Below are 25,205 nucleotides of genomic sequence, written 5' to 3' on the forward strand. Positions count from 1 at the left end.
CTGCTCGACAAGGGAGTTGTTGGACAATAATTTTGTTCCGAGTCCAGTAATTGTCTTGTTGGAAAGGCATCTTGTCCTTGGAGAGGTGCCGTTCGTCCACCCCCAGACCTTGCACCCTGCCAGAATTTGTTATTGGTTATTATTGGTGCTTTCAACCATCTTCGTTGGACTGTTTTCACATTTCTCTGAAGCCACATATATTCAGTCAGAGGGAAACTTTGCACCTAAACATCAACTTCTCAGGAAACCAGTCTTACTTTTAGCCTTTTTTTTTTTTTTTAAGATTCATCAGGTCAAGTGTCTTAGACTTTGCTTCCCTTAGAAAAGCAGGCAACCTGTCAAACAAAAGTTCAAACATGAAAATCGCCAAATTTGGAGCCATAGGGCTTCACGTGACAGCAGAGGTGTTGCAAATTATGCAACATGTTATTGTTCAGCCACACTGGACGCCGGCCAACATTTTTTTTTTTTTTTTCCCAGCTCCTTTCTTTGATTCCTGTTGAGAAAGAAGGAAACTTGTTTATCCGTGGTGACATTTGGGACGATGACACTGAATGTTAAAGCGGAGGGGTTTTGATCTGAGCAGGGTGGACTGGGAGTAAACAGCACCACGTTTCCCCGGGTTACTGGATGCTCTGAACGCCGTCCAGGCTCACAGCAGGCGCACTGTTAGCCCTCCATGCCCGTCTGTCATCACATAACTTAAGTCTGATCAAGCGCTGAATACCTCGGCATAGCTTCATGGCCATTAACATGCACAGGATATAACGGGCACGGCTGGCCATTCAACAGCTCCTGCGCCAGTCCTGCCTCTCAACTTCAGCCCCTGCACATCTTTGCAGTGCTCTTTTTTTAGCCGTAGCGGTGTTGAATAATGCTGCAGCCTTATTTAAAAAAAAAAAAAAAAAAAAAAAAAAAAAGGTTTGTGGTCTTATTTATGACGGGCCCGGTTATTTTTAAGGAGTGAGTCTGCGTGTGTGTGTCCCTGAGATGTAGGACAGGTCCCCCGGTTCCTCTGCTCTGTGTGATTAATGAGAGGAGCTCAGCAGTTAGTTAACTTCTACACACACACACACACACACACACTCTCTCTCTCTCTCACACTCTCTCTCACTTTCTCAAAGACACAAGAAGGGAGAAACTCCAGGTGATGTCTTCTTCTTGTTAGCCCTCTCTAACCCTTGTCTTCTTTATGTCAATAAAATTAGGGGAAGTGCTGACCCAGAACTGCTGCTGAGACTAAAATACACTCGTCTGTACTGAGGTCTGAAGTGGCACGAGCATTTGAAGAACACATGGCCTCAGTTCTGCAGCAAGACATTTCGATCCATTTCCAGAAAACGGGGATAAGTAAATGGTTTCTTTTGTTGACACTGGAACCAGTTTCCTTGTTTGTAGTTTCAGCTTGTGGTTAATCTGGACTGAACAGTATTCGCTTTAAATGATGCCTTGGGCTAAACAATCAGAATCAAGACGGTACATTTGTGGTTATGAGGTCTTCGTTCTACCCATGTCAGCTAAAACAAGGTGAGGAACCTGTAATCCTCCACGTTAACACAACCCTGGATCTGCTCTGTTCACTGGACATGGCTGTAATTGTACAATGACCAACACCGAGTGCTCATGAATATCCCTCCTACTCAGTGTCTATTTTTTTCATTTTGTCAAGTGAAAGCAACACGGCACAGTGGGTTAAGTCAGAAAGCAAAGGATTGCAAGCACCACAAAAGCAGACAGACGACTTCAAACACCAAATAGCTCATTTTACTTAACATAGACAGAACACACAACATTTTCCTGCATAGGGCTAGGCCAGATTAGACATGGCATACTGTGGGTCAGATAACACTTTTTGGATTTTAAGCCCATAACAAACCTGTTGGTTAAATACAGTTGATAACAAATGATACAATAGGGGAGAGTGGGGTAATTTGTGCCAAGGGGCAAGTAGTGCCACCCCTGTTATCTAGAAAACCATAGAAGTTGGTCATGTGACCACATATTACTGAAGAGGCATCCATTTCACTCATCCTGCAAAGAAGGGAGACACATGGCTTGAGAGGTAAGCACATTTCAGTTCAAAAAAAAACATTTTTTTGCCCTCCAAAGTAAAATTTCTATGATCAAGGTTTTTTGATTGCTGTGTTTGAACAATTATAGAAAGCTCTGAAAACAGTTCACACAGGTTTTCGTACTTTAGTAAGCTGCACCATGAGTCTATACAGTGAGCATGATGTTAGCTCAAAACAGCTGGGGGATGCATTTTTTTCAAAATGGTGGGCTTGGGGTAATTTGTGCCAAAGGGCCTTGGGGTAAGTTGTGCCAGTAGCACAACTTGTGATTATATACTATATATTACTTAATTGTATTTTATTGTTATTGTACATTGTCTTCTTACCTTTGATCACTAAAACTATTCAGATTCAGATGAAGATGATTTGCAGGTGCTCATTTTGGAATTTTTATTTTGTTCTGGGTATGTGTTCATGTGGCGCTAGGCCTTGTTATAGAAAAGTGGCCTGTGATCTTGTTAAAATAATAAATAAATGTTAAATAAATAATTTTGTATTGAATTTGTTTTGCTTTTATATAGCATTATCATTTCTGAGCAGCAGCTTTATCATGATCTGAATTCATGAAGCACCTTGTTGGCCTTTATGGAGCCGATGTCGCAGTATCATCAGTTCTGCAGTATGGGAAGAGTTTTTTTTTTTTTTTTTTTTTTTTTTAATTTGGTGAAAGTGTTTTCACTGAATGAGTAGATATCAGATTTGGCATTGACTTGACCACCTTCATGCTTCTCAAATACCCCCACGCTCCTCAGTTTCCATGGCTGGGAGTAGACGGGGGAGCATTGTTGGCCTTATACCCATCTGTTAACTCTGTAGTCCAGTGTCCCTCATCAGCTGATATGGGGTACCGTTTCCTCCTGTCGCTCATTTATTTTCCTCTCCACGTGTGTCTAGAAGTCTCCCTGAGGAGAGTTCTTCCTTTGCAACAACAGATCCACCAAATAATCTGGTGATTCTTCTTTCACTGAGAGGTCTCTTCTGCCATTTGTCTGATCTGAACCTCAATCACATCCCATTTCTTCTTAATCACACAAAAGATCTCAGATTTGGTCGTCTCAGTCAAAGCCACCAGAGCGATGTCCTCTGTGTTTCTCTGCATCCCTCCTCCTGAGCTCCAACACACAGCTGATCTCTTGAAGCCTCTGCAGCCTGTCCTCCATCATCTGTTGGGCTCTCAGCTCTGTCTTTCCAAGTTGATCCTTCCTCTTCCTCGATGTTGTGAGTCATATGTCTGGCCTGATGCTGAAGTAGCAAACACACTCCTGGTCCTGTTTTTCAGTTTGACCTCGGGGTCGAGCAGCGTTCGTCTCTTCAGGTGCCCTCAGCTTCCACCAGCTGCTGCAGGAATCACAGGCCACCTCTCCGTGGTGTCTCTCGCCTCTTCAAGATGTTCGGAGACTTCTCTGACCGTCGTGTAGGTTTTTAACTGCGGTGACCTGCTGAATGTGCTTGTAGAGCGGGTCGATCGCCATGGATGCTGTAATCCCAGGCCTTGCAGAAGCTGCGGCCACATGCAGCAGCCACGAGGCCCGGTGAGGACGACCCAGATCCAGACAGAGACACTGAGCACTGAAACTGCTCTTCACACAACACACCTTTGTACATCTGTGACCTGCTCCATCTTTATGTCACCAGCAGGTCACTGAGGTCTTGACCAGGGCTTACAGGTTGTCCCTCGCTCACGACTAAAACCAAAGAGCATCATGTGTTTGAAGCTGTGGCTCCATCACCGTGGAGTTTTGTCTTCCCTCAGAGATACGAGCTGCAGTCTGCTGAAGCTTTTGCCTTGTGTCATGATGTGTAGAGTTTGTAACTTTGTGTATTTTATTTTGTTTTCCCCATTTTACTTTTAACTCCTACTCCTAAGCACTTTCTAACATTTGCTCTGTGAAAGGTGCTGCACTAAATAAACTTTACTTACTTACTTACACTGCTGGAGGAATCCATTCCCAGAACATCAGACAAACCATACATTTACTTCCTGGAATATATTTCAACTTTTATTTTTTGTTACTGAAGCGATTATGTGAAAATATGTCTTCTCTTCCCTATATTACTGATTGCAATAAAGGTAGAACAACTTTGCAAAATATCAGAGCTTTACTTTATCATTATCCCTAAATGCTGAGACATGTTAAAGCATGTCTATCATCGTTACGCTGATGATGTACATATTTACCCAGTTAACACAGGTGCCTTTAGTGTACTCACCTTTAGTGTGCACACAGCCCGTACACTCCCTCTGGAACTTGTGGGAGTGTAACAGTGATGCTTTTCTTTTGCCTTAATTATCATCTCATTCTTCTTCACTGTGTGAGTCTTGCCAAACCTTACGCTGCTATGCTGTGGATCAAGTTTGATCCATATATGATTTATCCCTCAAAATGCCTTGCTCACAATCTAAATTTACACTGGGCCCTCCCGTGAGATGAAGATCATCCCACAGAAATCATCAATAAGCCTTTTTTTTTCGTGAAGTAGATGTCTCAATATTCAGCCACACCCCACCTCAGGAGAAAAACCTGGCAGATTTATACTCTATCTCAGCCTCCTAAAGCTACCTTAAAACCACCTACCTTGAAAATCTTTCCACTGTCTCATATCTACTAACTTATAATATATACGTTTTTTATTGGAAGACGTAATTCATGTAAAGATGAACAGAAGCTGCCAATCCTGCGAAAAGGGCACCAGAGAGGTTGTCCTTTTTGAAAAGGAAATCCATCCAGACAAAAGAGAAGATTAACAAAACCCCCAGCGACTGGAAGCGGAAGCTAAGCAGATTTTTTTTTTTTTTTTCATTTTCTTTTAAGCAATAAAAGGTTTTGTATACATTCTTTTACTTATTTTAAGATAACCCACAAAATCTGGGTATTTAAAATAACATATTATTGCTCCTATTCTTGCTTATTTAATCCATTAATTATTTATTTTCTGAGAAACCAAAGCACATGATGCACAATGCATGTGTGCCATGTGCTTTGCTGCCACCGAGATTAAATTCTTCATCCCCCTGACAGTAAAAGCATCTTGAGCATTTATATATAAATGAACATAAACACTTTTATTTAGCATCTTCATGCCAAGACACAAAGCAGGACCAAGTGGGAATTCAGCCGAGCTTGAGTTCAAAACTATGTTGCTGCTTAATTCCCAAAGCCTGGTAGCGTTATTTTAACGGTCAACATCAAAAGACAAACCACACCAACACCAGAAAGTTCTCATCAGTTATACGTTTTAATACTCAACCATGATTCAGCACGTTACACTGAGGTACAATTGATGGGTACAACACAGGTAAAGTAGGCCTACGTCACAGCTTGTGATCTTGGACACTTTTACAATGCTCCCTCGCCGCCCCACCACATATTTACAGTCACCTTCAGGTTTTGCATTGTAAACACCAAGTCTGAGGAAGGAGTGGTGACAGGCTGAGTTTATGTACAGGATTATAAAAAAAAAACAGGCATTGGACAGGTCCTTGTTTGAGAGCGAGAGAGAGAGAGAGAGAGAGAGAGAGAGAGAGAGAGAGAGAGAGAGAGAGAGAGTAGTTGCAGGTTACAAGATGCTTCACAATACAATGGTACACAGCACACCGAGCACAAGTCCATCCAGTTAACCACAGTATAAAAAAAACACCGGAGCCACTGTTATCCACACGGTGGCTCTGCGAAAATAGAACATTGGCGCCATCTACTGGTTAGATCACACACCTGTCCAGGGAACAGAGGGTACAACGGAACAGACATTCAACAATAAACTTGAACAGTTTGGCTATCTATTTCAGTCAAGAATGAATGCAACACACAAACTATCTAAACTAGAAACCAGGAGGGGTAAGCTATCTAGCTGTCTACCTACCTATCTAGAGCCGCCCGGTGGAATCAGTACAAAAAGAGAAAGATGACTCCACGGTCGGCTTCCAATGGCTTTGAGACGAGAGAGTTGTCCTGTCCAGTTTAATGTGTAACAGTAAGTAGCATCGCCATGAGAAGAGGAGTCATGAGTCTAAATGAACGGCACTGGCACTGGTAAAGACGACAGCCCCTGTTTGATAATCTCTATGTTAACTAGTGTTTTCCTACAGCAAGCAACATCACCCACATCTGTCTCAGTATCAAAGCTTCAACTTAACACAGGCCTCACCTGATGCAGGGTTTTCAGGTGCGACAACACCTATACAGTAATGATATACAGTTTGGCAGCGATTAACCCTATAAAGCCATTTGTATCACATGTTATCAAATAACACATTCCGTTTCAGTTTAATCAATACTTGACCAAAATACTGTTGTATACCTTTGGACACTTCCCCTGTTCACCCTGGACCATACCATTGGCACTTCAAGTACATATCACATATCATACACCAGAAAGGTCGTGTAATAACATATTTTTTGAATTTCTTTTTTTATATATATATTTTGTTATAGGACAAAATAAAGGGTTCAATTTCAAAAAAAATGAATTTTCTGCCAATTCTTTCATAGTTCAGGCTTTATAGGGTTAAAGATGCTGTGGTGGCTGTGTTGTTGATTAATATTAACAGATTTCTTAGCCCAGACCCTATAAAATTCACACAGAAGACACACACATAATCTGAGTTTTAGCATAGATCATTGTTGTGACCATCGAAGAAATTTGCCATAGGTGATTTTCCCCGGAATATTGTTTTTTTTTTTTTTCCTTTTTTTTCCTTTTTTTTTTCTGTACATGCCGACGCATCCACCAGGCGCCACTCGCCCGCTCGGGATGCTGCTGAGCCTCTTTTGGATGCTGACCCCTTCCCCCGCCCACTTACATGTAAGCACCACGAATTAGCCACACACACTCTGTCACACACACACACTGGCAGCTCATGAATTTTCTGCCCACACTGCTGTAGTCATCAGAGAAGCGATCGCAAAACACTTGGACACACTACGCCGCGTTCAGAGCTCAGGTGACACATGGCACAGAGACAGCTGTGAGTTAGGAGCAGCTCTTATATTTTCTTTGCTGTCTCGGTTTCATTAAAACACACTTTTTTCCCCCCTCCTTCCTCCTCAGGCAGTCACATGGCACAGATGGTAAGCCAATGGCACGGCCTCAGTCAGACCGGGATGTGTGTGTTTGTGTCGGCGTTGTGAGGATGTGTGTTCTTGGTGTGTGTGTGAGGGCCGCGAGTGTGCGTGTGTTTCTGTCTAAACTCCCCGATTTCGTTTGTTTCCGTGTCGCTGTGCTGGTCGTGTGTGTGTTTGAGCTTGCCGTGCATGTGAAAGTATTTATCCTTGCCCTCGACGTGTGTGTGTTCCTCGTGGGTGTGTGTTACGTCATCGTCGGTATGTGTCAGGTCGTTAGTGTATGCCAGCTCGTCGTGGGTGTGTGAGCGGTCCTCCTGTGTGTGACCGTGTGTCACCTGTGTGTTGGCGTGATCGTCTTCAAAGTGTGTGCTCGGGTCTTCCGTGTGTGTGTGCCCCTTGTGTGCGTGTGTGTTCTGCTTTTCGGCGGGTGTGTTCGTGACCTCCTCGATCCAGCTCCTGAACCGGCTGACTCGGGTGTACAGCGCCGGAGAGGAGGGGTCGGCGCACCCGTAACCCCCGGCAACAACCCCGGTGAGCATCCAGTGGCCCGCCTCCCCCTGGCACACCAGCCCGCCTCCAGAGTTGCCCTGACAACCGTCACCGTGGAGACGGCTGGTGTCAGGAGGGCTACCAGCGCAGAGCGTGCCATGGCTGGAGTAGCTGTCGCCATAGCGCTTCTTGCATTGCCATGACGACATCAGAGGGACCCAGGATGCAAGTACTGAATCTAGGAGGAGGAAAGAGTTAGAGATCAGCATTAAACCATCTAAATCAAGTTTGGGGAATATGGAAATATATTAGTGGTCAGCTTTTGGTACACTGAGTGAGAGTAGGCAAAATCCCAAACCGGACGCCTTCCTTTAATTAAAAGGAGACGGAGGATACAACATACCTGGCCCTGTCCAGCCTGATGTAACGGTGACAACACAAGAAGATGGCGTCTTCCCCCCCGATGGCAGGTCTGAGGTAGGGAGGCATGCTGCGTTCGTGTTGGGGTCAAAGGTTACACAGTGGCCCTTGGAGCTGGGCAGCCTCAGCAGAGCCAGGTCGTGACCTCCACTCTGGCCCTTGAACTTCCTGTGAAGCACCACCTGCTCTGGGGCGGCAGATCGCTCCGAGGCCCCGATACGCACCACGTACCTGGACGGATCACTGCCAAACCTGAGGGGAGGGAGGAAAGAGTCAGCTACAGGGTGGAGGAGGAGAGGAGAGGAGAGGAGAGGAGAGGAGGAGAGGAGAGGAGGAGAAGAGAGGAGAGGAGAGGAGAGGAGAGGAGAGGAGAGGAGAGGCACCTGGTGAAGCAGCTGGCAGATGTGAGGGCCCAGCAGGGGCTGATCAGAGTGCCGCTGCAGAGAGGACTGCCATCTTCACCTTGAGACTGAAGCCACACGGACACCTCCCATGGCCACGTGGTCCTAGGAGAGGGGGGGGGTACGGTTAAAGCGCTAATCCATAATAAGATCCATATAAGATGTGATTCTGATGACATATTTGCTGCGGTGATGTTGAGTTGCACTTCCCAGATTTCTCGGATGTTTCTGAAGGTGGCGCTCTTTCCTTTGTCTGTTCAGTCAAGGTTACTACCCCATTCTGCTGTTTATTGGTGTGCTTTGCAATTCAGGCTCATAAGATGAAAAAAAAATGTTGATGAGAAGTTTTACCTGACTAATGTTCTATTGCTTGTCTAAAGGAGGCCGTGCTGTAGAATGCCTTAGATAGTTAGTCATTCTGGGAAATTTTTGCTGTTTCTCCAACTTACCCAGTCAGACAAGCTAATAGATGTTGGACCTTTTTATGAATGTGCATGCAGTTCAAAATTATGGCGAACAGGAATATTAGGCTATGGGAATTTGACTCCACAGATATCCAAGGATTAAGCTCCTGCTTCTGAGTTTCATCCAAGGGGAGGCTCACAGTCTCATATTTAAAAAAAAAAAAAAAAAAAAAAAACTTGATTTCCTCCCACTAAACTGCTTTTGGTGCTGCCCAAAACATAAAAGACACCACTTTCTGTGAGCCAAGTGTAATAGATGTGATGAACTGGGTACAGGCTGAGTCACTACTGTGTTATCAGTTGTCAGTCTGCAGTGTCGCCACATGGCAACTGTTCCAAGTCTTACCTGAGCGTGTTTTCCTCTCCTTGGTTTTTCCCGTTGCTCCCTTCCTCGGCGATCTTCCTCAGGCCGCAGGTGAGCTCTGGAGGCTTGGTGTGCTCCTCTGAAGCCTGCGGGGCCACATCACACCTCACCCCTGCATCCTCCCTGCGCCTGCAGCCCTGGATGCTCTGACCCAGAGAGGGACACTCTCCCAGGAACTCCTCCTTCCCCGTGCACCTCACCTGGTCCAGGTGGATGGGTCCTTTCCCCTGGCTGAACCCTCCAGCGGCTACCGCTCCACCGCTGGAAGAAAAAGAGAAAAATATGAATCTCCTGACATTTCTATATAAGTCAATTTCTCTTTCTGAGGTGCACTCAAACACTAGCCTGTGTCCGAGCTGCCTGCACACCACGGCCGCGTTGAGGTCGTTCCAGCCGGAGTCGCAAATGCTGCCCCATTCACCGTTGAGATACACCTCGACTCGGCCCTCCTTCCGACTGCTGCCACCCGCAAGACGCACCAGGGGACCTGAAACACACACACACACACACACACACACTCTCATTCATATTCACATCTGTACATTTGCGTGCTCCAGTGTGTGTTCACGCAGATCGAGTTAAATGTCCAGTGACAGTGGTAAATGTCATCTGCGGCCCAGGGCCCCTCTCTCCAGCCTCCATTCTCATTCTAATAGACTGTGTGTGTACAGGAGCCGCAGGACCTCTGGGGGGCTCGGAGACAGTAAACACTGCTTTATTCTCTCTGCTGTCGACACATGGCATTTAGACGCTCCAGGCAGACATACACAGGCATGTAGACCGGTGTTTTCACAGAGGGGTAATGGTAAGAGCGTAAAAAAGGACATGAAGCGCTGGTTGTTCCTCAAGATACGGAAATAGCTTTAAAGCCGCAACAACCAAACTGCAGATATTTGATTTAAATGAGGACCTTTTAAACTCAAATGACAAAAAAAAAAAAAAAAAAAACATGGAAATAAGGGACCTTTTGAAATGTATGTGAGGGTTACACTGGAGGAAAACAGGGGATGGTCATGCTTTTCTAATTTTAGCTTGAGAAGGGTACACAGTTTGAATCTGAGTCCAGCAGAGGGTCATATTGAATCGATCAAATTTAAAACAGGTTTGTTCGATTTTTTTTTTTCCTTTGGATTTTCATGATTCAGCAGCTTTAACCAAATTCCTTCAACGACTCCCCTCCTTTTTTTCCGATCACTTGGGAAAGTTCAAGGAAACATCAGAGAGGGTCACAGCTTTTCATTTCAGAGCGCTCTAAAATCTTTGTATAGTCCCTAAGCTCTTAATTTGACGACTGAGTCTATATGGTTTTCACTGATGGCCAGACTCACTGATATATTATATTATTCCATGTTTTTTTTGTCAGCTGACTCTAAAGTCCTCGTTTTCACTATTTTAATTACTTGTAGCTTTAACTGGAGTCTGAATATCTGTGTATTCATGCCATTGCTACTGGTAAACATCTGTCCTGCTGTCGTGACTCCAGCACTCTGCAGGGACAGCTTGCCCTTTTGGTCCACGATTAATTGTTGTCCCACTGTCATCAAACTAGTGCTTTGTTGTCAAGGAAATAAGGATAAAGCGATGTTGTTATCTAGGCTCAGAGAGCATCTCCAGATAGATAGATAGATAGATAGATAGATAGATAGATACTTTATTCATCCCGAAGGAAATTCGCAGTTTTTCAGCAGTATCCACAGATAACAGATTAAATAAATAAAAAATAAAGAATAAGATCTAAGTACAGCACATTAGAGATCTAGGAACAACAGTGTGCAAAAAACAATGTGCAAAAAAAAAACGTGTGCATGGGTGTATAAAATGTGCATAGATGTAGGTCAATGTGCAAATTTAGAAGAAATATACAGTATACACAGATGATAAATAGCAGTAAGCAATATAAACACTATAAACAAGGAATATAAAAAAAAATAGAAATATGAACAATTTAAACAGCAGAGGAAAATAACCTAAACAGTCAGGTTATATTACAAATCTCATCTGGGTGACGTCTGCACACAGGCTCAGGTCACACTCCTCTCATTTCTCACCTGTGGCCGGAGCAATAACCGGCACCTCATTGGTCTCCTGGCTGGGTCTTCCCCTGCAGCGCACCCCGACGTCCTCGCCGTGGGAGCAGTCGGTCCGTCCCCAGATCCCGTGCCTGCAGTCCAGCAGGGAGGTCTCCGATCCGTCGCAGTGGACATCATCCAATAGGATTAAACCGACGCCCTCACCAAATGTCCCATCTGCCACGACCTCGGCGTGACCCCTGCGGGTGGAGAGGGAGGTCACAGTGAGGCGGGATCCACATCGGGTCAACCGGCCCCTATTTTGACAGTCCATACGTAGGAAAATCGATTTTCTTTGCAGCAGGTTTCCTCACCTGTACCCGAGCTGTCTGCAGACCACCTGTGCGTGTTGCTGCGTCCAGTGGTCATCACACACCGTCCCCCAGTCACCGTTATGAAACACCTCGACACGGCCCTCCCAGGGACGGTCTCCTCCAACCAGACGCACCACACCATCTGGCACACACACACACACACACACACACCAACATCCACTATGTGTTTGAGGTGTTTTGTCATCCACACTGAAGCAAGACTATATTTTAAAGGAACGATACCCTTTTTTTTTTTTTACCTCTGTACGTTCAGTCGTGTGGTGCCCATAGGTAGCATTTCATGTTAGCTTAGCATAAAGACTTGAAGTCTATGGGAGTCATTAGCCTAGGTGGATATACAGAGTATAAAGTATAACACCAAAGCTATTTTTTGTGTTTCTCAAGATCACACTCCTTATAAACCCTGATGGTTCCTGTTGTAAAGAGAACAATTAAATGTGGATGAGTGAGTGTGTCTATTCCAGTGTGTGTGTGTGTGTGTGTGTGTGTGTGTGTGTGTGTGTGTACATGTACCTGTGTAAGGGCTGCAGGAGACCCCAGCGTCCTCCATGTGGTCACAGTTGTGCTGCTCCCAGTCACCGTGAGGACACTGATCCAGGAACAGCTCGTTTCCTGTGCACTTCACAGCGTCCAGCAGGATCGGCCCTGAGCCCTGACCGAAGTGGGCCCACGACCAGGCCTTCGCCACACCCCTGGAACACACACACACACACACACGCAAACAAGAGGTGGTATAAACATACTATTAAATGTAACTGTAAAATGTAGAATGAAATGTATTTTTTTCCTGTCACAACCAGCAAAATATCCACACAGGTTGTGTTCTAGTCATCTTTCCATTCATTTGAAGGCTTCTGCTTCAGCTGAACATGATAACACTCATACACACTGACATACACACACACACACTGTATGCCGATTGAGCAACCACTCCCAATACAATACAATGCACACACAAGAATCTACACTGGTATTTTCTACCAACCCATGAAATTGCATGACACTGCTATTAGTTACTGACACTTACTGGCACATTATGTATTTATTATCCATGCTATAGAGCAAGTGTTAAAGCTGCAATGATCTAAACTACAGAGGGTCAGCTGACAAAAAAAAAATGGAATAGGCTTTTAATTTGATGATTGAGTCTTTATGATTCTTATTGTTTATGTCTTTGGTAAATTATGTTATTCCATGTTTCTTGTAAGTTTATTCTATACAGTCTTTATTTTCCTGACTCTAATTATTGCTGTTTTACAGTAACTAGAGTCTGATTCTCTGTGACTGAGCGGCCAATCCAAATGCAGTGTACCCTGGAGCAGCAGTATGCTTCTGTTTCTCCATATCAAAGGGAGGGATCGTTCAAGAGTGGGTGGATTCCAGCAAAACATGGAGAGTGACTCAGAAGAACTGCTTGCTAGCCTGCATTACATTGCAGGGACCACCGGCCTCCTGCAACACCTCCATCCCCCCCGTTACTGGACCAAACCATCAGGGAACCGAGTGGAGGAGGAATAGGAGGAGCATTCTGTCCTCTGTGCTGCTTCCAGTGTCACGCAGAAAGTTGTGAAGTTGCAGGTTTCATACATCAGAAATTCTGTTGGTTGCCATTTTATTTTACAGCTACTGGTGCGCGATGCTCATCCACTAAAAATATACTCAATCCCTATAAGACACTGTCTACAAAAACATAAAAGAACATACAAATCATAATTTTGCTCCTTTGTATGGACGTGGAAATCATTTTCACTTCATTTTTTCATCTTTAACTCTTGAAAAACGTCTTTGTGCAGCTCTATGAGAACCTGTGTATCATCAGTGTAAAGATATCTATTATTTACAAGAGATTCCCTGCACAAACACAGATGGCAAGGCATCCCTTGGTGTTTGACGAGATGCAATGCAACCTAACATTGAACACAGATGGATTTTGCTCTCTCTCTCAGTTTGTGTGTGATTGTGTGTGTGTGTGTGTGTGTGTGTGTGTGTGAGTGTATGCTACAACTTCATTATTATTTGACGCAAACAGTTGTCTGGCAGGGATGTTACGCCTTCTCTGCAGGGACGACACGTTCTCCGTAAAGTGATCGTCGCACATAGACGCAAATGTGCTACACCTTCACAGCAGCAGTGTTTCCCCTCAGAAATTTCATTGCACTTAGGTTCTGTGAAGTGGAAAGGGCTTTGGGACACAATTAACACTCAATAATTAACACATTCGACTCTACCTGCTTATTCTGGACAACAGATAAATACCTAATGTAAATGTGTTTGTTAGATAAATTTGTTCAGGCAGATTGGCAGCTCCTGTAAATTGGTTAGGGGAGACACTGACTCACAGCAACAGCACTGAAATGCTGCTGTATATATATATATGTATATATATATATACAGTACAGGCCAAAAGTTTGGACACACCTTCTCATTCAATGCGTTTTCTTTATTTTCATGACTATTTACATTGTAGATTCTAACTGAAGGAATCAAAACTATGAATGAACACATGTGGAGTTATGTAGTTTCAGTGTAGCGCTTGATGGTTTTTGCGACTCCACTTGGGGACACATTTAAAGTTTTTGCAATTTTCCGGACTGACTGACCTTCATTTCTTAAAGTAATGATGGCCACTCGTTTTTCTTTAGTTAGCTGATTGGTTCTTGCCATAATATGAATTTTAACAGTTGTCCAATAGGGCTGTCGGCTGTGTAGTAACCTGACTTCTGCACAACACAACTGATGGTGCCAACCCCATTGATAAAGCAAGAAATTCCACTAATTAACCCTGATAAGGCACACCTGTGAAGTGAAAACCATTTCAGGTGACTACCTCTTGAAGCTCATGGAGAGAATGCCAAGAGTGTGCAAAGCAGTAATCAGAGCAAAGGGTGGCTATTTTGAAGAAACTAGAATATAAAACATGTTTTCAGTTATTTCACCTTTTTTTGTTAAGTACATAACTCCACATGTGTTCATTCATAGTTTTGATGCCTTCAGTGAGAATCTACAATGTAAATAGTCATGAAAATAAAGAAAACGCATTGAATGAGAAGGTGTGTCCAAACTTTTGGCCTGTACTGTATATTGTTCAAAATGACCCAAAATAGCAGCATCCTCTCTCTTTAATTGGCCAGGCGGCTCGACACATATGTTGACTCAGCGGAGGTGCGAGAAATTGCCACCGTTAACCCCCGACATACCCGAAGCCCAGCTGTCTGCAGACCACCTCAGCGTCTCTGTCGTCCCATTGGTCATCGCAGACGGAGCCCCACCTGCCTGCGTGGAAAACCTCCACCCGGCCCTCGAAGTCTTCCTCACCTCCAACCAATCGCAGAGGAGGGCCGCTGCCTGTGAGAAGAAACATTTTCCACATCACCGTCATCATACCAATAAGAATGTCTGCATCCCCGTCTGTCTTCCTTTAGATTACAACGTTTTCTTAACACTTGCATCAGGTTTTGTTTCACACTTGACACTCCCTTCTCTTTCTCTCTCTCTCTCTCTCTCTCTCTCTCTCTCTCCCAGGTGTGTGAGCAGAGACGTGCTCTAAGGGTCTGTCAGGTTCAGTTGCCATGGCACCGCGGGAGTCACAAAGTCACACTGACCTTCCGGAGGTGCACACACCACTCCCGCCTCGTTTCCATGGTTACAGTCGCCGGTGACGAACGTCCTGCTCCGGCATTTGCTCAGGGTGTTCTCGTCGCCACGGCAACCCAAACGCTCATAGTGGAAGAGGCCGGGGCCCGATCCAAACTGCGAATGCTGCAATGCTGTGCCGATCTCACTGGGGAGGGGACAGACACATACATGTGGTACACTGATACGGGTTGTTAATACATGAAAATTACAGCTTGTTTTTTTTTTTTTTTTTTTTTTTTTTGCTCCTACCCCAGGCCCAGCTGCCGGCAGATCACACTGGCATCTCTGTCTGTCCAGTGAGAGTCACATACCGCCCCCCACTGGCCATTCAGGTAGACCTCCACACGCCCGCTGCCAGAGGACGACCCATCAACCAGCCGAGCAGCACCTGGCAGCCAGAGAGACAGGAGGGCCTTTTGCTGACACAGTCACTGACACAGCTTTGCCCACAGTGTGGCACACCTGCCTCTAGGGGCGCAACTATGGTCTGAAAAGTGAGTAAGGGGCCCAATTTCAAGTAGGGAGTCCCAAAAAAAACTATTTCCTGCACTTTGACACGACATTGCATGATTCAGATAGACCAACTACCTCAGGGGTGTCCAATCATGTGCCATGGAGGGCCAAGAGGCTGCAGTTTTTCACTCCAACCAAGACCTCCACCAGGTGATTACACTGATTAGCTCCTCCTTTCTGATACAAGGTGAGGTGATCAGGTGGAGGTCTTAGTTGGAATGAAAACCTGCAGCCTCTTGGCCCTCCACAGCACATGACCGGACACCCCTGAACTACCTGAAATACACACATACCTACATGTGTTGATGTGAGTAGACATCAGTATTTGACTTGGTTACATTTCATTTAAATTTTAGCTTAAAGGTGCTCTATGAAAAACCTACGAGGGTGAATTGACATGACAGATAAATTCAGGGAACTTAGCATAACAATGAGGCATAAGTCTGTATGGTGTCATCACTGGCCTGACGCAACGCTTATTAAAATTCACTGAGGGCATGTCGAGAGTACAATAAAAAACAGAACCAATGCACACACACACACAAAAAATGACAAGGAAACAAACAAATGAACACCAACACAGAACAGTTAAAAACAGTTGCATTCAAGAGCAGAAGTGTGTGTAATCATGAACTAATTAGATTAATTCATGTTTTTTGTCAGCTGACTCTATGAACCCTCAATTTTGCATACTGCACTTTTACTAAAAGCACATGTCTGCTGTTATTGTGGCTGCTTCCCACAATTTTAAAGGTGGGAAAAGTTTCCAATCCTGCGCTCCGGGACCTCCAGACATTACACATTTTCAATTTTTATCCTTGCACATCTGATTAAGTCAGTCAGGGCCTTGCAGAATAGGTGACTAATTAAAGTGTGCTAGCCCAAGAACTGAATAGATATGTGGAATTTGAGTTCAATATTGACAGGAGAACTTTTCAAAAAAAAAGAGAGGAGATGGGTAAAGTAGTGGAAGTCACACCCATGCCTATTTCACTGTGAACACAATAGCCACAGGCATATTTGCATGTTCAAACAGACAGGGTCTATTTGCCCAAACACATGGTGGCACATGGCTGTACCTTGGTGGCAGTCACAGTAGGCCCATCCAATGGCCCCCGAGTTCTGCCTGAAGAAGCACCAGGGGTTGGACTCCCGGTCCGGGTTCCTGCAGTAGCTGTGGTCGCCCAGCCCTCTGCCTGGGTACTGCAGGACGTAGTCTGGAAACTCGGTCCACTTCAGACAGGGGGCGCCAGAGTCCGTCTGGGACACGGTGCCATTGTAGTAACCCAGTTCTGTGAATCCCTCAGAGCAGGAGAGAGGCGCTGCACAGGACCGAGGGAGAGAGAGAGAGGGAGGGAGGGAGAGAGCGGGGAGCTGGTAAGTGGAGTAAGTGGATGAGGGGATTTTGAGGAAGATGGGAGAATGGGATGTTTTGGGAGAGGGAGGGGCAGATGGATAAGGAGGGAGGATTTGGGGACGAGGGGACAAAACGGGGAGCGGAAGTTTGGGAGGAGGAGATGGAAAGTGAGAGGAGAAAGGAGTGGAAATGCTCTGATTCAAAACGCGTTATCCCCATGTCCCTGTTTTATCTGAACAAAAAGGCTTACATGGCTGATTCTCACATTATGGCACAGTATGGCCCCTGTCTAATGGAGCTTTAGTCAAACTTCTGTCACCAAGACTATCTTCTGCTCATGCGTAGGCTTCTTTAGACATATTTCTCACTTGTAATCCTGCCTTTCTCCCCTCTCTCTCACGCACGCTCATTCATATCTTCCATTGCGGTCTTTGTCTGGGGCTGTCAGCTGAGCCAGATCAGCTGTTCACATCACCTGGTCATGTGTGTCCAATGGCATAGGAACACACCTCTTTTCATAGCCTATCTTTCCAATGTCTCTCTGTGCTTTTACTGTAGCCTGTTGCTGTGCACTCGTCCCGTCTAACAAATCTTTCCCGTTCTGCCTTTGACTTTAAATCGGCCTTATTTAACATGACTGTGGCCACATCCCATAATCTCCTCTGTGAGGGCAGAATCAGTGAGCGAAGCTTGGAGAAATGAAAGGAAAATGCTGGCATGTTAATGTTGCAAAATTAGGCCCAAAATAGAGCTCGCGATTTGGTCCAATGAAAAAATACATCACAGGTTAATAAAAGAATGGCATTTGTCCTAGAACACACAGTTGTGCGCATTCATTTGCACCTACAGCCACAAACACGCATACTGCATAAAGACACACACACACACACACACACACACACAGATACCGTATGCTTTAAGGAGTGCTCTGAGGCCATTTGGCTATTAAACTATGATTAATGGCAGCGGTGCTTCAGTAACCAGCAACAGTCTTATCTCACAGACACACACATCATGGCTGTCCTGGAACATTATCTATGCATTGCAACCCCCTAGCCCACCTTGCACGCTAACAAGCATGCACACACACACACACACACAAACAAACAAACAAACACAAACACACTCAGGTTCCAATCTAGAAGATAAGAGAAACAGCAGAAGAGGAAAAGCATGGCAGTGAGAGAAAATAGGAAATCAATTGTGCAAAAATGTATTTGATTACAGCACAAATGTATCCTTGAGAAACAAATAGTAGTAAACTCACTCAGACTTTGTAGGCTAAATGCAAATGTCTCACGTGTGCAAGAGAGACCTTATCACGACATAGATCCTGACGGCTGTGAGAAAAGTGCTACTGTCTCTTTAAGGATAAGGATGACACACCAAATACAGGAAGGAAACGCAAGTGAAACTAAAGTTGGAGTTCTTGTGAAACAAGCTTGGTGTTGATCTCTCTCTCTCTCTCTCTCTACTAAACTTTTACACCAAGTAAGAAGTCATTACCAAGCCCAACTTTCTTGGGACAGGCAGACTTGTGAGAGGTAAAATGTCATTTGGAGCACTTACATACAAGCTTCCTGTTATTCAAAAGCATGTACTGCAAAATGTTGAGCAGTTATTTATCCATTTGCACGGTGTTAATGTGAACTGTACCCTTGACCATATAGTGTGTACTATATTTGTGTGTTTCAGAAATGGCTTCCTGCAGCAGTTTCCTGTCTGAAGAGCAGTTTCTGTGCTCGGTGTGTCTGGACGTGTTCAACCTGCCAGTGTCCACTCCATGTGGGCACAACTTCTGCCAGGCCTGTATCACAATCTACTGGGATAGTGAAGCTGTCTACAAGTGCCCACTCTGCAAGACGACTTTTCAAAGCAGACCAGATCTCAAGGTCAACACGTGGATCTCCGGACTTGCGGAGCAGTTCAAGATTTCACTCCAGCTGGCGGACAACGGCAGCTGCAGCCCAGACCAACAGCAGCCTGAGTCTGGACGTGTGTCGTGTGACATCTGCACTGATGCCAAGCTCGAAGCCGTCAAGTCCTGCGTCGAGTGTCAGACCTCGTACTGTGAGACTCATCTAGAGCCTCATCAGAGAGTGGCCGGACTGAAGAGACACACGCTTGTCAACCCTGCACAGGACCTGCAGGACCACGTATGCAAGAAGCACAACAAGCTTCTGGTGTGGTTTTGTAGGACTGACAAAGTCGTGGCGTGTGACATTTGTGCCAGGAAGGACCATGTGGGCCACGACACCTTTCCTGTACAGCAGGAATATAGAGAGAAGAGAGCTCTGCTGAGGACGACGGAGATTAAAGTGCAACAGATGATCCAGGACAGGCTGCAGAAGGTCCATGAGATCAAAGAGTCGATGAAGCTCAGCCAGAAAGACACCAAAGACAAAATAGCAAAAAGCATTCAAGAATTCACTGCTCTGGTGTCCGATATTGAAGAGAGCCAAGTCGAGCTTGTTAGGGTGATTGAGGAGAGGCAAAAAGCGGCAGAAGGACAAGCCGATGACTTCATTAAAGATATGGAGCAGGAGATCGGTGATCTGCAGATGACCGTCGCAAACCTCAGGGATCTAATGCACATCGAAGACCGTCTCCGCTTCCTCGAGGCCTTCCCATCCAAATCGCTTTTACCACACACCATGGACTGGGATGCAGTCAGTTTTAACAGCCTGGGAATGGAGCACTTAGGGAACTCTCTGAGTCGGACAATGTCTCAGCTGAAAGTAATGCTGAAAAGAATGAAGACGGAAATCCAGAGATTCTGTGATGACACGCAGATGTTGAGTGGAACACTGTGGGAGGTGCAGCAGTACGAAGTGGACGTCGTCCTGGATCCTGACACAGCGCACCCCATGCTCTTTGTGACTGAAGACAGGAAACGGGTTAGCTACAGCGAAGAGGTGCAAAGGATCCCTACCGCAAAGACATTTATGAATTATTATGCCGTTTTGGGAGAGAGTGGCTTCTCAGCTGGGAAAGCCTACTACGAGGTGTACGTGGGATGGAAGATCGAGTTCAGCCTAGGAGTCGCCACGGAGTCTCTGAACAGGACGGAGGCTGTGAGAGAACCTCGCCATGGACTCTGGGCCATCGAGTTTGTGGTTGATAAATGTGTGGCCTCCAGTTCCCCTGACGTCCCGGTGTACTGGGGGAAAATGGAGAGGGTGGGCGTGTTTGTGGATTACGAGGGGGGCGGCATCTTCTTCTATGATGTCGAGGCCTCAAAGTGTATTCACTCTTTCACCGACTGCATCTTCACCGAGACGCTCTACCCCTACTTTAATCCCTGTGATAATGAATATGGCTCCAACAATGCACCGCTGGTCATCGTTCAAGTCAATCATAGTGAATAAATGGAAGCCCAGTGAGGTTTTGAGGCCTAAATAAATCAATCAATCAATCTATAATAGGTGTAAGCTGTAAGAGTTTGTAAGGTAAAACATTTAATTTGCACTGATTCTATATTTCATGTGTTTTTTTTTTTCCCAGGTAATATCAGTGAAACACAGGAGGCAAAAGTGATTGCACGCTGCTCTATGCTCATTGCAGTATCTTTTAATAAATCACCAATGTTTCACCAGGGAAGCTGGCTCCTACACACACCCTGAAGAAGCCAGCCTGCCTGACGAAACATTGGTGATTTATTAAAAGACATTGCAATGAGTCCAGTATAGTGTGAGAACGCGCTTATCTCCTGTGAACCTGTGAACCGTCTCCTAACTTCCTATGAAATATCAGTAAAACAAAGTAACCGGCTGATGCACAGGTCATACCAGCTGATTTTTTTTTTTTTTTTTTTTTGCTTCAGGAATGCCGTTTATGTTTTTGCAAATGAGCTCTTCAAGTGATTCTTCTCACTGTGAAGCACGTGGGCCGCTGAACCATCTGTTCATTGTAGATAGGTCAGTTTCAAGATTTCTCTATTGTGCCACTTAACCAGAACGAGATCTAAACATGGGTCAAATGGGGTATAGAAGCTTAAATGAACTCAAATATTCTGCCTATATAGGAATGCTGGACTACTGTATGCAAAAATATATCTTTCTTGCTAAAGCAGCCTCATGATTTTTGAGGAACTCACACTACAGAGCAGGTGAAAATGACTGAAATAAACCAACAGAGCAACTGAGACATAAATATAAATCATACAAAAGGGAGGGGAAGGGCTCAGTTGACAGGTGATGATGGACGAATGAAGAATGAACAGGAAAATCAATAAATAGGCATATATATGCAGAAGTGTTGATTTAATGTTTTGGAAAAAACAGTGTCATTTGTTTTATGCAATGATTCTCATCTATTCTTGATTTTGCTTTTTTGTTTGTTTTGCTTGTAGGGAATATATGATAAAGATTGTTTGATGAAGGGATAATTAGTGTCGGTAGATGAGAGGAGTAAAACATGATTATGAAGAATGACGGATGATATTTATCATTTCATATCTGAGTTCATTCTTTGGACTTTCTTTGAGCCTTTGACACGGTAGGCATCAAAACCAGTATCAGTGAACTTAAATGGAAATACGAGAGAGAAAGACTGTGTTTTGTTTAAATATTCATTAAAAAAAAAAACTACGATAACACAACAAAAATGTTGAATGTGAGCCTATTTTTGTTTGATGAAACTGATCTTGAGCATGCATTTAGTATGCTGTTGTAACATCATTTCTTGATGTGATTTTGATTCTGCAATGCCTTTTCTCTGTATTTTCTTACAATGATTTTGTTTTCACGATGAGATGACACGTGTCTCAGGTTGACGATGCTGTACTTGTTCAGATGATGCTGGTTCTCTTGTCTAAGTGGGGTAGGAGGGGTTTTTAAATTTCTCCTACTCTGAACACCCTGAAGTCCCTGCAGTACTTCAAAAACTCAAGAATATACCCTGCATATGTGCTGTAACTGGCAATGAAAGTTTTACAGACATGCTGATGAAAATTTAATAAAGAGGCGTTACGTAAGAGTCAGATGTCACTTTCTTTGAGTATCTCTTGTCTTATCCCCTGTTTTCTTTGTGAAAAGTCTGCAGCCAAGCATGGAGCATCACACAGCACATCACAAACTGAATATTTTTTTCTTTAATATACCTCCACATGTCTGATTTGCATCCTGCTTTAAAAAAAAACAACAAAAAACTGCCTATCCCCCATCACACCCCTCCCCGTATCCTTCCACTGAGACAGATAGGAAACTAAAACCAGCATTAACGTAACAGAGATTAAGCTCTTTAATTCATCAACACCCGCAGCACTCATACGCACGCAACCCTCGCTGCTAACACCCTCCTCATCGCCACGACAACCGCACTCTGCCCATCGCCATGGGAACACTCAGTCTCCCTGCTCCCATAATCCATTTCCCAGCCACAATGAGTATTTGACACGGTTCACACTCAGAGGCATGCCGTATGGGGGGTGGGTGTGTGGCAGCAGCCTCTCTCGCACAACACACACATTCACACACACACACACACACTACAATAAAACACAGATTCAATGGAGTAGGGGGAATAATGCCTCTTCGTTGTTCACCACTTCAGGTCATTTTGATAATATCACGTGCAACAAAGGAGAACATGAGGGGAACGATGCAGCAGAGGGGCGTCTGGAGATCTCCTGTTATGAAAAACTCATTCTCATCGTTTTAAACGGCGCCTGAAGGTGGGCTTCACATGCTCAGGTAAATTGATTTGGCTGGTACAGCTGATAAAGGAGAGGTGGGTTTTTTTTTCTTTCTTTTTTTTTTTTTCTTAAGTGCCAACCAGCATGCGCTTATCAGCTATTTCAGCAACTGGAAACGGGACTCAGAATGATGAACTGGCTCCTCCTCTCCATCCATGAAAGCCGAGCCCCACCCCCCCCATCATCATGGCCTCCCAGAGAAAGGAGAGGAAAAGAGGAGAGAGGAGCGCTGGCCGCAGGAAAGGAAGGAGGTGAGGATGAGGATGAGCGTGGGAGCTGGAGAGGAGGGTGTGTGTGTGTGTGGAGGATAAAAGGCATAAGAGGAGAGGAGCTGGCAGTGGAGGGATTTGATGAGTGTCTGAGTCAGGAAGAAAAGAGGGACATGGGAATGTAGGTTAAAATGGAGAAAAAAATGGATGAAATGGAAGGGGATGAGACGGTGTAGGAAGGGAAGAGCAGGAGTGAAGGCGAGGTAGGGAGAGCAGTGTGTGTGTGTGTGTGTGTGTGTGTGTGAAGGGAGGAGAGGGAGGGACAATCATCTCCCACCTACCTGAGCCCTGCACCTCGTTTAAGTAACTGTCGTCAGCCACCACCTGCAAGACGAGAGGAGAAGGACACGAGTCAGAGACTAGACACAAGATGTCAGCGTTTCATCCGTTAAAAGGGGACACCTCTTCACTAAAAAATTCATATTCATATCATTATCTGTGCACATGAGGGACTCCCCGCCAGCGCTCCAAACCTGAGGATGTAAAAAGAGCTGTTTCTCTTCAATACCACTCCCATATGTGTCTGAATAGATTGATCAGCAGACAACAGGGGACATCAGTGAGAGGAAACAGGCAGGCGGCCATTAGCCAGCCATGCATGAGAGCGCATATACAGTATAAACACACACACACTCGCATACACACACAGACACACACACACAGCGCCAGACAGCTTCAGATGATATCTGACAGAACCGAGTGTCTTACAATTTCAGAAATCAGGTCACGCCTTTGCACAGTGGGGCACCTGACAGGAGAAGAGGGCACACACACACACACACGCACAAGCACACACTCAAGCACAACACACACACACACACACACACACTGCTGCTGCTCTTGCTGCTGTAGAAGAACTCTTGTAAGGGCAGTGAGATACAGTACACTTCACCTTCAAACACACAGTTGGTTTCTGCTCCCTGGTTTCTTTCTGTCTCTGTACAACATCTGCAGACACACTCCCCACAAACCCACACACACACACACACACACACACACCCACACACACACAGATGCTAAAATCAACATATAAACAGCTCCCACAGGGCATTACCCAGCCTAATGACATTAGAGCAGGAACAGGGGACCTGTGGTACCGAACATGGGTGTTGATATCTCCGTTCATATCAATCACACGGCTTGGTTATGACACTAATCAGATGTGACGCTCTCACAGCTGCGTCCAGCACATTTCCATGCAAACGCACACACACACACACACACACACTCACACAGCACAGAGATGGACAGGTGGATGTGGAGAAAGAGAGAGAGAGAGAAATGGGAGCAGGATAAAATTCCTTCTGGACTTTGATCCGATGGAGAGGAGCCGTTTTAAACCGTGCTCACAACACCGGGGTGTGTGGGTTCACAGGAAATGGTAATGTGTGAGCAACAAACTGTAACACCTCCACAGCTCATCTTTCTTTCTTTCTTTCTTTCTTTCTTTCTTTCTGTCTGTCTTTCGTGGACAGGCGCTGCAGCTAATACCTACAGCTACTGTTATTCTTAGTTTTTGCAGAGAGCACTGAGACTTCTGCTCTGAGCCTGAAAACTAATGTTGAATGTGGAACTTACACGGCACGCTGAGTCTGCAGGTTGCACAGCAGGAACGGGTTTTGCAAGTGAAGGCAGACAGCAGGCCAGGAGCTTTTACCTGAGACTGGGGCGGGCCTGGCTATGCCAGCTAGTGATCCATTTCCCTCTAAATGGATAGCTTCCTGTCTGTTTACCTGTGGACGTCCTTGCTGCAAAAACATCCACCTTAACAAGCCGATTAAGGTTAAAATCTTGCTTTTCTTCAAACAATGAATATAAAAAAAAAATCCAGTGGGATGAGATAATCCCACTTGTTTTCAGTGCTGATCAACTTGAATAAAGTGTATTTTCTTGATACTAGTTTGTTGTCTCCCAGAAAGATAACAAAGTGGGATTATCTCAACCCACCGGCAGATTTTTTTAGCTGTTTGACAAGAATTTAACACTGAATATGGGACAAAATTACTTAATTAAGACGGAAATGTTTTGATGTTTCACATTAAATTGCTTTCCTGTTGC

The 25,205-nt window shown here is 44.9% G+C and overlaps 2 protein-coding genes across 4 annotated transcripts; one reads left to right on the forward strand and one right to left on the reverse strand.

Annotated features, from left to right (window-relative positions):
• Positions 1 to 7,096: 7,096 nt before the first annotated feature.
• On the reverse strand, positions 7,097 to 24,251 carry LOC115378167 (neurotrypsin-like). Its single transcript, XM_030078348.1, has 14 exons — positions 24,245 to 24,251; positions 23,429 to 23,506; positions 16,906 to 17,148; positions 15,563 to 15,701; positions 15,280 to 15,458; positions 14,875 to 15,022; positions 12,191 to 12,369; positions 11,657 to 11,798; positions 11,322 to 11,542; positions 9,613 to 9,760; positions 9,256 to 9,534; positions 8,428 to 8,550; positions 8,028 to 8,296; positions 7,097 to 7,862 (listed from the first exon to the last, which is right to left on the reverse strand). The coding sequence occupies exons 1-14, from the start codon at positions 24,249 to 24,251 to the stop codon at positions 7,165 to 7,167; spliced, it is 2,853 nt and encodes a 950-aa protein (XP_029934208.1). The 3' UTR covers positions 7,097 to 7,164.
• On the forward strand, positions 15,771 to 22,144 carry LOC115378150 (E3 ubiquitin-protein ligase TRIM68-like). 3 transcript variants are annotated; one of them, XM_030078327.1, is made up of 2 exons: positions 15,771 to 15,807; positions 18,879 to 22,144. In XM_030078327.1, exon 2 carries the CDS (start codon positions 18,881 to 18,883, stop codon positions 20,549 to 20,551), a length of 1,671 nt encoding a protein of 556 aa, XP_029934187.1. In that variant the 5' UTR covers positions 15,771 to 15,807; positions 18,879 to 18,880; the 3' UTR covers positions 20,552 to 22,144. The 3 variants fall into 3 exon arrangements, with proteins under 3 accessions (XP_029934187.1, XP_029934184.1, XP_029934186.1); XM_030078324.1 differs by lacking the exon at positions 15,771 to 15,807 and adding an exon at positions 16,049 to 16,133; XM_030078326.1 differs by lacking the exon at positions 15,771 to 15,807 and adding an exon at positions 18,585 to 18,727.
• Positions 24,252 to 25,205: the final 954 nt, after the last annotated feature.

This window comes from Myripristis murdjan, chromosome 19, assembly GCF_902150065.1.
Source record: "Myripristis murdjan chromosome 19, fMyrMur1.1, whole genome shotgun sequence".
Taxonomy (NCBI): Eukaryota; Metazoa; Chordata; class Actinopteri; order Holocentriformes; family Holocentridae; genus Myripristis; species Myripristis murdjan.

Excerpts from the sequence above, each read along its gene's own strand:
- LOC115378167 (XM_030078348.1), bottom strand. Across the intron at positions 15,459-15,562 it reads TGCCGGCAGCTGGGCCTGGG|TGAGATCGGCACAGCATTGC; the intron begins GTAGGAGCAAAA and ends TCCCCTCCCCAG. Across the intron at positions 7,863-8,027 it reads ATCAGGCTGGACAGGGCCAG|ATTCAGTACTTGCATCCTGG; the intron begins GTATGTTGTATC and ends TCCTCCTCCTAG.
- LOC115378150 (XM_030078327.1), top strand. The coding sequence starts at position 18,881 with ATGGCTTCCTGCAGCAGTTTCCTGTCTGAAGAGCAGTTTCTGTGCTCG.